This window comes from Sinocyclocheilus anshuiensis, unplaced genomic scaffold, assembly GCF_001515605.1.
Source record: "Sinocyclocheilus anshuiensis isolate Anshui unplaced genomic scaffold, SAMN03320099.WGS_v1.1 scaffold185, whole genome shotgun sequence".
Lineage (NCBI taxonomy): Eukaryota > Metazoa > Chordata > Actinopteri > Cypriniformes > Cyprinidae > Sinocyclocheilus > Sinocyclocheilus anshuiensis.
Window position 1 is genome coordinate 2019920 of NW_015539887.1, and position 14584 is coordinate 2034503.

Consider the following 14584-nt stretch of genomic DNA (forward strand, 5'->3'; position numbering starts at 1 on the left):
ATGAGTTTGTGTTAATTCACAATCTTGCTGTGTTAGAAACTAAGGAAACAAATACTTCTGGTTGTCATGATACATCACCATAGAATCCTTTTCTATGGTTGTCACTTTGAATTTATCGATATCCGAATGCTTTGTTGAGCACCTGTCTTCCTGTTCCCCTCTCTCATCAATCTCCATTAGTTTCACCCCACCACTGCAGTGCATGGCACCTCTGCGCTGAGCACACTCAAACACTGGTGAGGATAGAGAGGAAGGGGGAGGAGAGAGATGATATTGAGAGAGGAGGAGAAGAAGGAGGGGTAAAAGGAAGTCAGGAATAGTAGGTTGGACAGATGTGCGGAGTCAAGAGCTGGTGTTGCCATCCAAATCCCGGAGAACAGGCACAGAATCATCATGTAGAGCTTCAAAGCTGAAGAATGAGAATGCAGTGATTGCAGTTGTTTAGTATCAACCTCAAGCAGATAGTAAGACTCTGCGAAACATTGGGAATAGCATCATTCTCTGGAGCTTGACGACAATGGGAATGTCATCCAGACTGGATTTGTTGTGGTGGATTTGCTTCTGGTGCAGCGGTTTAGTAACACTTGTCTGATTGCATTGCAGTGTGAGAAGAGCAGAGGGATGCTGTGAAGCCAAAGCATTTATTTCCAGCCGCTGTCATTGTAACATCCACACCTCAGGAAACATGTATGCCTTCTATTCTCTGCTGGTGTACATCTTCTACACCGTTTTCAAAAAGGAGGAGGAGGCAGCACTCGAGGGGGCGTGCGGAGAATCCCCGGAGGTATGTGTGACCACAGCGGACAGACGCCGATAGACATGCTAATATATGCATTCTCTATTGTCTGCATAAAATATGTGCAAACAAGTCTTGGTAGAAAAATGGAATGATTTGATTTTTTAAAATTATATTTATTTAAGTAGAAAAAATAATAAAATGTTTATAAAATAAATTGAAATATAAAATAAAAGGATTTTTATAAAATATTATATAGTCAATATAAAATATAATATTATAGGCAATATAGAAACTAGAGGCAATTTCACCAAGGTGATAATTCGATAATGCACGCATGCACAGTCACGTATCGTATGTCCTCAGCGGTGGCTTTTAACACCTTCCAATAATCACATTCATCTTCCTCTGTAACTGACAGGAGCCTGGCCATGTTTCCATGGAAACAGAGAGCAAGGGGAAGGGTAGCCACACCCCCAGGTTGGGCAAAAGAGGGTGTGCAAGTCTGAGTGATTCGAGTAAGAATGTTTCTACAAATGTTGTTTCGCTACATGATGTTCTAAATACAATGAAGTGCTGCTCCATGCACTCAGCATACTAACACAATTGCCTTTTAAATTGCAGGCAGCAGTAGTGATAGCGATGGGACGTCCCTCAGTGATGAAGATGATGAATTTGATGAAGGTCATGGATTACCTGCCAAAACACCATTAACAGCTTTCCTGTCTTTCAAGCAAGAGGCAGAAAGGAGAAGAGCCACTAATTCTCCAGCAGAACCAAATGAAAAGGTGAAAACCTTCAAACTACATTCACATATGCCACATGTTTCATAGTGGTGGTGGTGGTTTGGTGAAGCGGTGGTTTGCAAGATTTGAAAAGGCCACTAATTGTATGTATTTAACTTTGACACATCTTAAAATGCAAAGTTTGTTCTGTGATTATGAATAATACCTCACATTTTGTGGCTTGAAGAGGTGTGCTATTGTGTTTCAAAATAAGTAAATTTGATAAAATGACAGAAAAGACTTGCATTGAAGGATGGACCCAAGTCAAGGACCTCATTAGACCTTAGTCAGGGTAGATGCCATATTTCATTTTTCATGAATTAAAATGAGGCTGAACATTGATTGTACTGTACGTCCCTCATTTTCATTACAGAAAAATTCAATATGGTGTCCTAATTTGGTGTTCTTGGGAAAGTAACCACCAAGAATTAATATTTAAAGGGTTAGTTCACCCAAAAATGAAAATTCTGTCATTAATTACTCACCCTCATATAAAAAGTATTCTCGTAGCTTCATAAAATTACGGTTGAACCCCTGATGTCACATGGATTATTTTACCGATCTCCTTGCTTCGTTTCTGGACCTTGATAGTGGTAATTACATTGCTGTCTATGCAGGGTCAGACAGCTCTCAGATTCCATCAAAAATATCTTAATTTGTGTTCCGAAGACGAACGGAGGTCTTACGGGTTTAGAACGACATGAGGGTGAGTAAATAATGACAGAATTTTCATTTTTGGGTGACCTAACCCTTTAATACTTAGAAAAATGTAAATTTGAAATATATTTTCTCTTTACATTTTAAATTAGTTAAGGTTTTAGTCATTTTGTTGTGTTTTTATTAAGATTTTTTTAAATGGCTACATGGCTTTTATTCATTTTTATTTCAGTTTTAGTTTTAGTAAATAAAGTTAAACTAAATGAAAATGAGAAACAATCTGAAGAGTTCCTCTATAATGTCCGTTACAGTTCATTTTATAAGAAAATGTTGTTTTTATGGTTTTAGTTTTGATTGAATAACCCTGCCATCAAGTAACCACCCAAAACCCTAGCAACCTCTCATAACACCTTGGCAACCACATTGCAACATACTAAAAACCTCACAGAACGCATTAGCAATTGTTTAGCACACATTAGCAACTGTTTTGTAAGCACTGGTCACATTTTCTGAAAGAATGTAGAAATCTAGTTAAAGCAGTTTTTATTAAATTATTCAGTAAAATACTGAATGTGTATTTTCCAGGTGACAGAGTCTCCATTGCTGTCTGTAATGTCACACCTCCTGAGTTTCCTGGAGCAATATTCCCACCTGCAACAGCTGCAGCAGCAGGCGGATCAGTACCGTCTGCAGCTGCGCAGACACCGCGTTCAGCACCGGCGGAAAATGAAGGCCCTGCGTGCTTCCTACCGCCAGCGCCTCAAAGACAAGAACAGTGTGATTAACAGCCTGGAGGAAGTGATTGCTCAGCAGCAGAGCCCATCATCTGAAAATGAGGGTGAGACCTTTTGAACCTAAAGAAATAACAGAATGTGTTAATAACAATGAGTTTCATATTAGATGCCACTTGATATTACCTCAATATTGATTTGTTGGGGGATGCTAAATCTGTTACTAGCCCTGTTGTTTGGTCTGTCTGAAGCTATCAGATTTCTAGTTCATTATTATATTCTTTGACAAAGATTCTGTTGATTTCCACAAAAACTTTGGACCGGATTCATGAATTTTTCAGGATTCTTATAGTTCAACGTCAGTCGAACAAGATGAGGACACGTTCACATCATGTGGACTGCTAAAAATTGTACTTTAATTAAATGAGATCAATAAAGAAAAAAATGCCAAAAATAGCAGACTGACGGTTTTAGAAACTGCATCTAGCAGTGACCTCAGAGCTACAGAGGGCATCTGAACTCTCTGGTGGTCTGTTTGTCCTCAGACGTCACCAGATGTTCCTCTGTCAGCTGTTACAACAGGTTTCCTATCAGCCAGACTCACTATTAAACATTGCGTGGGTTTCAATGTCAGATGTACTTGTCTTTGTAGTTCAGTGGATGCACATGATCCTTAATGCCATCAGGATTTACTAAGCTATATTAAGCCCAGAGGTGTTTTAAAGGGGGTTCAAGATACTGGCAAAATCAGCCAACAAACTCATGGACATTCACAACCATTTTATGTTTTGGTGAATTGGTGGCTAAAGACCCATTTACACCAAGAACGATAATTATAAAGATGACTATAGCGCCCACACCAACACACAATAACAATGTTCATTAGTGCTGCAGCTATGCTGTCTGCTACATTAAATGCTTTAAAGTCAGGTGGTAATTCTGATTGGCTGTCAATGTTTTGATCAAATCTTCGTACTAATTTTTCCTCAGATTTTTGCATAATTACATCATGACAAGCCCTTCACTAGCAATTATCCTCAGCTGTGACTTGAGAGGAAGCTGACAGAGAAAATATAAGTCCATTTCATGGTTTTAAGATCCCTCTAAAAAAAAAATCATGCACTGTTTAAGTGTCTAGTATTATATAATGAAATATATGACAAATTAGTTTATATGTTGTTTGCAAAAACTGTATTTCGATCAAAGGAGAAGGTGTATTGTTATCTTACAGCAGGGCTAACTGGGTTATGCTAAAAACCAGACAAACTTTGCCAATTTTGTTCATGATACCCACATGTCTGCAGACATTTAAATTTATCCATTAGCCACCTGAAATACAGATATGATTCATGTTAATCAGATGGCTAAATGTCATATGGAAATGCATGTGTTTGTTGCTCCTGAGACCTCAATATTTTTTATTAGCCATGTAGTAAAAATACCCATCTGCTAGGCTGGCACATGTCTACAGTCACTTGGCTTGTTTCTCTGAGGCTCACAGAGATGAATAAAACATTGTGAGAGCTGCTTCTCTTACAAATGCAAATGCACTTACAAACACTAGCAGCGCTGAACTTCACGTGCACCACTGCTAGGTACTATATATATATAAATCTGGTGTACAGTGGAAAGGAAATTCACCTTTAAACAATGAAGGTAGTACACTTTTAAAAATGAAGGTTCTTTATTGGAATCAGTGGTTCCATGAAGAACCTTTAAAGGGAAAGTTCACCTACAAATGAAAATTCTGTCACCAGTTTCTCACCCTCAAGTTGTTCCACACCTTTATGAGTTTCTTGCTTCTGTTGAGCACAAAGAAGATATTTTGAAGAATGTTGGTAACCAGACAGTTGACGGTAGCCATTGACTTCCACAATATGGAAAAAATACCATGGAAGTCAATGGCTAACATCAACTGTTTTTGGTTACCAACATTCTTCAAAATATCTTATTTTGTGTTCAACAGAAGAAACTGTTGAGTAAATAATAAGTAAATCATGACAGAATTTTCATTTTTTGGGGTGAACTATCCCTTAAACATACATGGAACCTCTCCATTTCACAAAAGGTTCTTTATAGTGGAAACGGTTCTTTAGATTTTTAAAATGTTCTTCACACAAAGAAAAAAAAAAGATCTTTGAAAGACATTAGTATACAGCTCAGAAAGAGACAGAATCTCTAACTCGGCATATCAATAATTAATAGCAGGAATCTAAATAAAATGTTGCAGAGCAGTTAGGCCGCCAGGCACGTTGCACTGGACTTTGAGTTCAAAACTCGGGTTGTTGAGGTTGTCTCGAGTCATTTCTTAATGGAGTTTTGCTTAAAGGGGTCATATGATGTTGCTAAAAAGAACATTATTTTGTGTATTTGGTGTAATGAAATGTGTTTATGCGGTTTAAGTTTCAAAAAACACATTATTTTCCACATACTGTACATTACTGTTTCTCCTCTATGCCCCGCCTTTCTGAAACGCGTCGATTTTTACAAAGCTATCCAGTGCGTTGTGATTGGCCGAATAGCTCAAGCGTGTGACGGAAATGTTACGCCCCTTAAAATACAACTTAACCACTGATTTCTAGTCGTGTCCTCTTTTTTCCGCTTTCGCAATGAAATACACAGCATCTTCACAACATGGCGGTGGCAGCAACAATAAAGTTACGCCTTCTTTCTTTGCGTGAACATTTGGGCGGCGTTATGCAAATCTTCCCACACAGTAACGTAGACATGTGGGGGCGTGTTTAAACGAGGCGTTTTAGGAGGGCGTGGACGAGTCTTAACTTTTATAAAGAATATCTCTTTGGGTTTGAGACTGTAGTCTTTGCAACTTTAGGGATCTTATCTATTCACGAACAGCTTGTAACACTCCAAAGAGAAAGGAAAACTTGAAATCGCATCATATGACCCCTTTAATGGAGTTCTAACATTTCTTATATAAAATAACAACTGGAACAAATTTTGAAATTAAATAAAATGAATGTGATTAGTCAAATGAGTTGAATTCTTGGGCTTTGATTTGATATCTTGGCAAACCTGAGAACAGCTTGCACAACTCTGGAGGAGAAACGTGATATTACTGGGCAGTTTTTCAGATGTTCTCCATTTAATGCAGTCGGTATCCAGGAGAAACAATTGTCTTTGTGATGTTGTTATAAAAAAGGAACCTGGGTGATCTACATAAAACACATTTATAAAAAAATAAAACGTGGATATTTGTTCTTGTCTTTAAGCCCTTTTGGGTGTGGAGGCCTGTTTGAGCCAATAACATTTGGAAAATCTATCCACTGAGAAATCAATATATCAGTTAAGCAGTCGTTGTTCATGTAAATAAAAAGATAAAAGTCTTAAAAAGATTAATTAAAAAATGTATCAAAAACATTAGAATAACTAGAAAAAACAATGTTTACTTTAGGTGGTAAAGACAAAATATTTATCTATGCAATTATGAAGTGCTTAATAATTGCATTTTTAATTTATCTATTGTTTTTTTCTTTTTTTATTCGTGTTTTAATGATTTAATCACTTGATTGATTAAAAGTCAATATGAATTAAATTATGTTAAGTTATGATTACTTTCTTTCGAGGTTTTGATTAATTTCTTATTTATCTTTGTTTTATTTAATATCAAATACCATTAAATTTAATATCTATTATTAATTTCAAAATTATTTAGATTGTAACTATACTTGTCATTGTTCATTTCTTTTATCTATTTTTGTCATTGTGAAATTCTTTTTTTTATCTTTAATTCTGCCAATTGGTTTATTGATATCTCATTGATTATTGAGTAACACAGTATTTATGCACTTACATTTTACATTTACATTTAGTCATTTAGCAGACGCTTTTATCCAAAGCGACTTACAAATGAGGACAATTTTATAAATTTTAGGGCAGGATATGGTAATACTGTAATTTCGTAACTTTTTTATTTGTAAATGAAACAAATAATCACTCATTTTAATTTAGTGACTTATAAAGCCTTTTTTTTGTTTGTTTTTAGCATTCTTTTGAACTGCTTTTGAAGTCAGATGAATGATTTACACTATAAAGAATGATTTTTTTCAGTTTTAAAAAAAAGCTAAGATTATTGGAGTACATTTCACAAGAAAATACGATTTTAGTCTACTTCAAAATTTTAGTGTTATTTGCTGATTCTTTGTCATGTTTTGTGAAATTTACTAACAATTTCGGAGTGAAAATTGTTTTACATTTTTTCAGTGTACTTATGAAATTCCACTCTAAACATCTATGATGTGTGTGTGTGTGTGTAGGTGACTGCATGCTTCCTGCAGCGTCTCCGGTTGGGCTGCATAAGTTGGTTCAGTCTCTTTGCGGGCTGCAAGTAGAGAAGAGTCAGCTGAGAGGAGAGCTGCGATTGCTTCATTCCAAGCTTGAGCAGAGAGAACGAGATCGCCATACTAACGTACAGGCTTTCCAACAGCAGGTGCTCAGCATTATACTTCCCCTCTATTCATTCAGTCACAGATTCTATTCATTCATCCTCTCATTCAACCCACCAAATTTATTCATGCAATCAGCCATCCATTGACAATCAGTGTTTTTAATAGCACGTCTCTACATATTCCTCTCTGTCTACCGCACCAATGATTGTTAAAGTAAATTAAATTTACAAAATCAGGTATTAAACTCTGTTGACTGTACATTTTATCCATTTATCTGTTAATTCAGTTTCACCCCCTTCACCCATTTTTCATTCCAGACTTGCTAAACTGACAGCATTGATTTTCTCCCTGTAGATTGAGGAGCTGAAGAGCTGTATTGAAGAAAGAGAAGAGGAGCTGTCCAAACTCAGAGTTGCATCGGTAAGCTTTTGGAAGAATCTGTTCCAGTGCTCTGCATTTGAAACTGAGCACATTAAAAACCAGGCCAGACAGTCTCAAAATGTTTCATGACCAACAGTTTATCTGGGTTGTTTCCTCAGATACTTTTTCCAGGCCAGCTGTAACTTTTTTGGTGTGTTTTTTTTTTCACCAGGGAGTAACAGACTCAGAAAAACGAGTGCTTTGCTTATCAGCAGAGAATGATAGTTTGAAACACAGCCTCACAGTGACACAGGGTCTTCTGCAGCAGCTGTCAGTCATCCCATCCCAGTCCAGCTCCGTGCTCATCAAGGTAAGACTGGCTTTAAATGCATTGGGTATAATGTAAATCTATCTATCTATCTATCTGTCTGTCTTTATCATCTATCTATCTATCTATCTATCTATCTATCTATCTATTTATCTACCTATCTATCTATCTATCTATCTATCTATCTATCTATCTATTTGTCTGTCGGTCTGTCTGTCTGTCTGCCGTTCTATCTATCTATCTATCTATCTATCTATCTATCTGTTTAGTGTTCTATCTATCTATCTATCTATCTGTCTGTCTGTCTGCCATTCCATCTATCTGTCTGTCTATCTCTCTATCTATCTATCTATCTATCTATCTATCTGTTTGTCTGTTTTTATCTATCTATCTGCATATATGTGACAATCAACAAATAGAAAAAAACAGCAGCAATAATGACAAAACAACAAATGTTTAAAAAAAAGTCAGCAAGCAGCAAAACAATAATCCTATAAGAGTTCTGTTATTAATTCTGTTGAATTATGTCTTAATATGGCTTTTATGTAGTTTCAAGTAATTTTTTGTGACAAAAAGTCCTGTAAACTAGAAAATATGTAGTTGCTTTTTTACAGTGTAATGAATGGAATAACAAAGTGGCTCTACAAAAGTACACTTTTTAAATTATTTTTTTCTATTTTAAATAAAATACAAAATGCAGCCTGTGATCATACGGTTTCATACAAATTACAAGGTGCACACACTCACTCATTCTAAACCTCTGCACACATAAATGTGGAAATTGTATGAAATTATTAGTGTACTGTCTTACCCTGTAGGAAAACGAGAACCTGCGCAGTCGTGTTCTGCAGCTGGAGAGTTCACTGCAGCAGCGGGCAGAGCAGCTGTCACGTCTGGAGCACCAGAGGGAGCAAAGCGACTGGAGAAAAGCAGAAGAGCTCAGGAGACGAGAGGAGAGCGTGAGAGAGCTGCGGCTCGAATTGGACAAAGAACGCAACAAGGAGCCTGTGGTTAAAGTAAGAACAAATGCAAGAATATGAACTTAAAAATCTAAAAAAAAAAAACACCCAACAAACTAGATAAAAATGATATTTTATTCCCATAGTATGTTACCCAAACTGTGGAGGTAGAGTCACCTTCAACTCTACGCCAACTATCTGAAGCCAGACAACAGAATGAACAGCTTTCTGAGAAGCTAAGCAATCAGAGAGAACGATGCCGACAGTTGGAGGAGAACATCAGGCATTCAGATGAAGTCAGCTGCAATTTGCAACACAAGGTTTTTCAGCTTTATCCATTTGTGTTTATGATTGTACATACAGTATAACTGCAGCTGAAGAACTCAACAACCTCTGTTGCTGGTATCTCAAATACAAAACTCATGAATTATACAGTGCATGTCAGAACACTGTAGAAAACCTCCACTCTTCTAAAAAGTAGTGGCTCCACAGATTGCTGCATATGAGAGGGAGATTGGGACATTAAGGGAGGAGCTGCTGAAGGAGATTGGACATCTTGAGGAAAAGAAAGAAGCGGCTGTAAAAGCGGCAGCTAACTGCTCTCAGGAGCATCTCCAGAGCCTGCAGGATCAGTTCACAAGTGAGTTTACTGTATATATAGTACAAATCTTATAGTTCATGCCTGTTTCTTAAAGGAACAGGCAATACAAAAATAAAAATATGTTGAAAATTTACTCAGTCTCAGGCCATCCTAGATTTAGATGAGTTTGTTTTTTCTGCATCCAAACATTTGGAGAAAATTAGCATTACATCATTTGCTCACTAATGGATCCTCTGCAGTGAATGTGTGTGCTATTATTAATTATGGATTAATAATTTCACCAGAAGCGACAGTTTAGCATTAAAATAATGTTTTGTTTTTTGTAAACACAGTTTTTAACTTCACAAGAAATTAACTGATGAACTGGAGTCATGTTGATTATTTGTGGATTATTGTGATGTTTTTATCAGCTGTTTGAACTCTCATTTTGACGGCACCCATTCACTGCAGAGGATCCATTAGGGAGCAAGCGATGTAATGCTCAATTTATCCAAATCTGTTCTGATTTGGAAACAAACTCATCTCTATCTTGGATGGCCTGAGGGTTAGACCACTTTCAGCAAATTTTGTGGGTGAACTATTCCTCTAAAATGGTTTTGGTGATTTCTGGAATGGCGTGTGAATTTCTTCGGAGTGTGCTCATGAGCGCCCCTGTCGTTGACATTGTTAAATATGCATCTTAAATGCAGCAATGTATTCAGCTTAGTTTATGTTTATGTGTGGAATCTCCAGCCCTCCAGAAGTGTCTGAGTGCTCTGCCTCCCACATTACGCACCATGAAGACTGATTATGCCAGCCTTCGCAGCCAGGTCCGCAACTTTTCTGACTTCTATGGAACAGCTATCAAAGAAGCCAAGAAACAGGTACTGCAAACTGCACAAACTTGTACTAAATGTAGAACTTCTAAGATCTAAGAGTTGATATAGTCACATTTTATTTGTTGCTTTTCAATTATGAATCATTTTTTAATATTACAACAGATTATGGCAGCTATAAATGAGATGTCAGAGGCCAACAAAGACCTTTTGGAAAAATACAGAAAGGAGGTAGCTCTCCGCAGGAAGTACCACGAGCAGCTGGTTGAGCTTAAAGGTAGGCAGTATTCACCATTCTTTCACCATATTTTTGTCTAAAATGCAAAATCTAAAACAAGTTTTTTTTTTCACCAGGTAATATCCGTGTGCTGTGCCGTGTAAAGCCAGTACTGAAGGAAGATCAACATGAAGAAGGCCAAGCAGTAGTTGTGACAACAGACCCCAATAATGAATCTGCACTCACAGTTTTAAGCAAAGGAAAGGCTAAAAACTTTGAGCTGGATAAAGTCTTCCACCCTCAGGCCACTCAAGAAGAGGTAAGAAGGGTAAAAGTCATTTTCAACCTCACTATCACTAAATTGGTCATTTTCATGGCCAATATTGAGATTCTATACTATCTAAAGCTATAGCTATCTACAAGAACTCTTTTTGATATGTATTTGTGACTATAGAGAATGGTAATCTATGTCACGCCGCGTTGGATTCCGCCATGTTTTAGGTCACGCTCTGGAGCACACCGTGTAAACACACGCAAATCACCACAGAAAAAGCCGACTGTTTACTATTAATATTTTTTTTTGAAAACCATCTTACATACTCTTAGAATAAAACGGACTAATATGTAAATCTCTTTAAAAAAAGAAATCGCTCTGTGGTTTGTCTGAGAGGCTGCAAATATTCATTATTCAGTCTCCTTCACTACAGTGGTGCTGATATAGGCTAGCTGCTAAAACACTGGTCAGAGCAGCAGAACCATGGCTATTTTTAGAGTGGAGAATACATAGCTAGATCTCAAACAGTGGATCATTTATCATGGTTATATATCGTCATATTGCCCAATAAAACTGCTCAGTGTAAAGAATTAAGCCATTATAGAGGTAACAGAGCTTACTGTAAGCTGCTTTGAAACGATGTGTATTGTCATATATGATTTTCTTCTATTTGTAGTGTGAGGGCTTACAGTTTAATGCACTGTATATAATAAATTAAGGGCTATGGCTATGGCTCTGCTCTTTCAGCTTTCTAACGCTGAAAAAAGCACGTTTTTCACACCGGCCGTGCAAAGGGCTATGGCAAATAATGTAAAGTGAGCCTTAACCACTCCAACGCGATCTTAAGTAGAGTAATATAAACATTAAATCATCAAACGTCTACATTCACTATATTATCCAGTCTCCGCTGTAGCTCCCGTGACCTAAATTCCCAGAATGCATTGCCGCTGTGACGACACATTCCCATTCTCTATTCTTGGTCTTTATCTCAGGTGTTCCAGGAAATTGAGCCACTCATCACATCCTGTATAGATGGATATCACGTTTGCATCTTTGCTTATGGCCAGACAGGATCTGGCAAGACCTATTCTATGGAGGTAACATATAGGGATCTGTAATGATATACCGGTCATAACAAACGGTTCCAATTTCATACTTTTGACCCAGATGATCTGTTTCCATTAATTATTCAATAAGACTGTCAGGTCTCATTAACCATCCGTGTCTGCTCAGGGAACCGTTGAGAACCCCGGCATCAACCAGCGAGCCCTGAAACACCTGTTCAATGAGATTGAGGAAAGAAAAGACATGTGGACATACACCGTCAGTGTCAGCTCAGTGGAAATTTACAACGAGGTCCTGAGGTATTGCATTTTACCCCTTTATCATGCCAAAATCTATGGTGGTTGCCACTTGAATGCAAAATAAATTGTTGCCAATAATGTTAGAAGCATCTAAGTAAAGTGAGCTTTTAGATCATTAAATAACCTGACGTTCAATTGATGTTTATTAGGAATATTAAGGATTAGTTCACCCGAAAATTAAAATTCTATCGTTAACTTCTCACATTCATGTTGTTCCAAACTCATAAGATTTCCTTTCAACTTTATAACTCCAATAAAGATATTTTATGGCACGCAAGAGATTTCTGTCCTTCCTTTGAAAGTCTATTCCAAAACATTGATTCTTAAATATGACTCGAGTGGTTTAATTCAAGTCATTTATTCCCATTTAAACATTGATCAACACATACATAGAGCACATCAAATATGGTAAGTGAAAGCTCAACTGTACTTGCTTGACATGCAAGAAAAAACCTCATTGGAAAAACCCTGGAGCTTTCTTTTACAGTCTCTTTATGTACTTTTTGATGTGTCAAACTTTTGGTTTAATGGACTTTCAATGGAGGAACAGAAATTTCTAGTTTCATTTTTGGGTGCACTAACCCTGTATTACAATTAAATCATTAACATTTCTTTATTGTTAACGTCAGAGATCTGCTCAGTAAGGATGGAGAGAAACTTGACATCAAGATCAACCCTGATGGGACGGGTCAGCTTCATGTGCCAGGACTCAGGGTCATGGAGGTCAAAAGCTTCCAGCATATCAAGAAAGTGAGTTCATATGTCAAGATAATGCTGACTATACAAAGACCACTCTCTCCAATGATCTGTTGTTACTTTTTGCAGATTTTGGCCATAGCTCGAAAGAACAGGATTACATTTGGAACACAGATGAACCAGCATAGCTCTCGATCTCATGCCTTGCTCACTGTGACTGTGCTGGGCACAGACCTCGCCAGTGGAGCCAAAACCACAGGTCAGTCCCAACGATTCTGGAACAATTTAGATTGCTTGAGTTGTGCGAGAATTCTCAAAGTCATGAGTTCCCCCTCTAAAAGCTATCGCTATCCTTGAATGGCCATAATCTGTGACCTCTCCTTTACAGGCAAGCTGAATCTCGTGGATTTGGCTGGTTCTGAGAGGGTGTGGAAGTCTGGGGCAGAGGGGGAGAGACTGAAGGAAGCCCAGAATATCAACCGCTCACTGCTGGCTCTAGGAGATGTGATCCAGGCCTTGAAGGCCCACCAGACTCACATACCCTTCAGGAACTCACGACTCACCTACCTGCTGCAGGACTCACTGGGAAAAGGCAACAAAACCGCCATGGTTGTTCAGGTACAATGATTTACCAAGACTCACTAGCTAACCCTGTTAGCTTAGCTGTGCCAAGCCCCTTTCAAAACGACAAATGTGAAAAATTGGCCGGGGTTTAAAAAGGCAATAACCCAGAGTTGGTTGGATCACAGCGTTAAAGCGCTTCCTATATTGTAATGTAAATTTTTAAATAAAGCCAATGAACAACAAAGCTCATGTAAAAAAATATTTGTTTTCTTTAGGTTTCTTCTCTTGAGAGCAATGTTGGAGAGACCCTGTGCTCGCTAAAATTCGCCCAGCGAGTGTGTAAGGTGGAGCTAGGCCCTGCTGCAAGAAAAATTGAGACGGGGGGACATAACGAAAGCAAAAATTAATGCATACCATCAACCCTCACAAGTAAACACCAGAAATGGCATCAACTCAAGCCTTGCACTTTTCCAATCCTACTCAAGGGCTACAGTTCTGGTAACATCTGTGATGCCACATAAGTTCCAGTTTCTTCCTGCTACTTAGCAATGGCTTTTCTCCACCAGCTGATCTGCATGTCAAAGTCTCACTAACACCACCAATATCTAGACAAGCTCTCTGTCACCATAAATTCAAAGTATCACAGAATATTCTCCACAGGGAAGACTGGTCAGGATATTTCAGTAAATCTAGCAAAAAAACACTTTGTGGAGTCACTACACAAGAGGCCACAGTATCGTAATTGTGTAATGCTTAAAGTTTCTACTGATATTTACTCAAAAACCTTTAAATTGTTTGGTATAATATGTAGTCTAGGAAATAATGGCCAAATTATGTATTTTTTGTGTATGGTTGGTATGGACTTCTATGATTGTTATGCGTGTTGAACCAGCCAATCTGTCTTTTATTAGGTTCAGAGGATGTGAGTTCAGCCAAATTGCACGAGATCAGCACTTGCTGATTTTATTTCTCTGACAGAGGTGGTGTCTTAGCGTTTCAAGATCCAAGCTAATAACCGTAAGGTCTCATTTTCAACCACTAGGGCCTCATTTATAAAGTGTGCGTTCGCAAAGATTTGATCTTAGAGTGTG

At 37.7% G+C, this 14584-nt stretch overlaps 1 protein-coding gene across 2 annotated transcripts; it reads left to right on the top strand.

Annotated features, from left to right (window-relative positions):
• The first annotated feature begins 317 nt into the window (after positions 1–317).
• LOC107685558 (kinesin-like protein KIFC3) lies at positions 318–14263 on the top strand. Of its 2 annotated transcripts, XM_016482182.1 has the most exons (19): positions 318–784; positions 1158–1254; positions 1361–1524; positions 2764–3016; positions 7184–7356; positions 7670–7735; positions 7908–8045; positions 8822–9019; positions 9109–9282; positions 9455–9602; positions 10296–10426; positions 10544–10655; positions 10733–10914; positions 11862–11966; positions 12103–12233; positions 12863–12983; positions 13059–13188; positions 13318–13547; positions 13769–14263. In XM_016482182.1, exons 1-19 carry the CDS (start codon positions 686–688, stop codon positions 13898–13900), a joined length of 2784 nt encoding a protein of 927 aa, XP_016337668.1. In that variant the 5' UTR covers positions 318–685; the 3' UTR covers positions 13901–14263. The 2 variants fall into 2 exon arrangements, with proteins under 2 accessions (XP_016337668.1, XP_016337667.1); XM_016482181.1 differs by having other exon boundaries at positions 12863–13188.
• Positions 14264–14584: the final 321 nt, after the last annotated feature.

What these genes read in the sequence shown, in the direction of transcription:
- LOC107685558 (XM_016482181.1), top strand. Translation starts at nt 686, where the DNA reads ATGTATGCCTTCTATTCTCTGCTGGTGTACATCTTCTACACCGTTTTC. An exon ending in GCAAGACCTATTCTATGGAG is followed by an intron (nt 11,967 to 12,102) that starts GTAACATATAGG and finishes GTGTCTGCTCAG; the next exon opens with GGAACCGTTGAGAACCCCGG. An exon ending in ATTTACAACGAGGTCCTGAG is followed by an intron (nt 12,234 to 12,862) that starts GTATTGCATTTT and finishes TGTTAACGTCAG; the next exon opens with AGATCTGCTCAGTAAGGATG.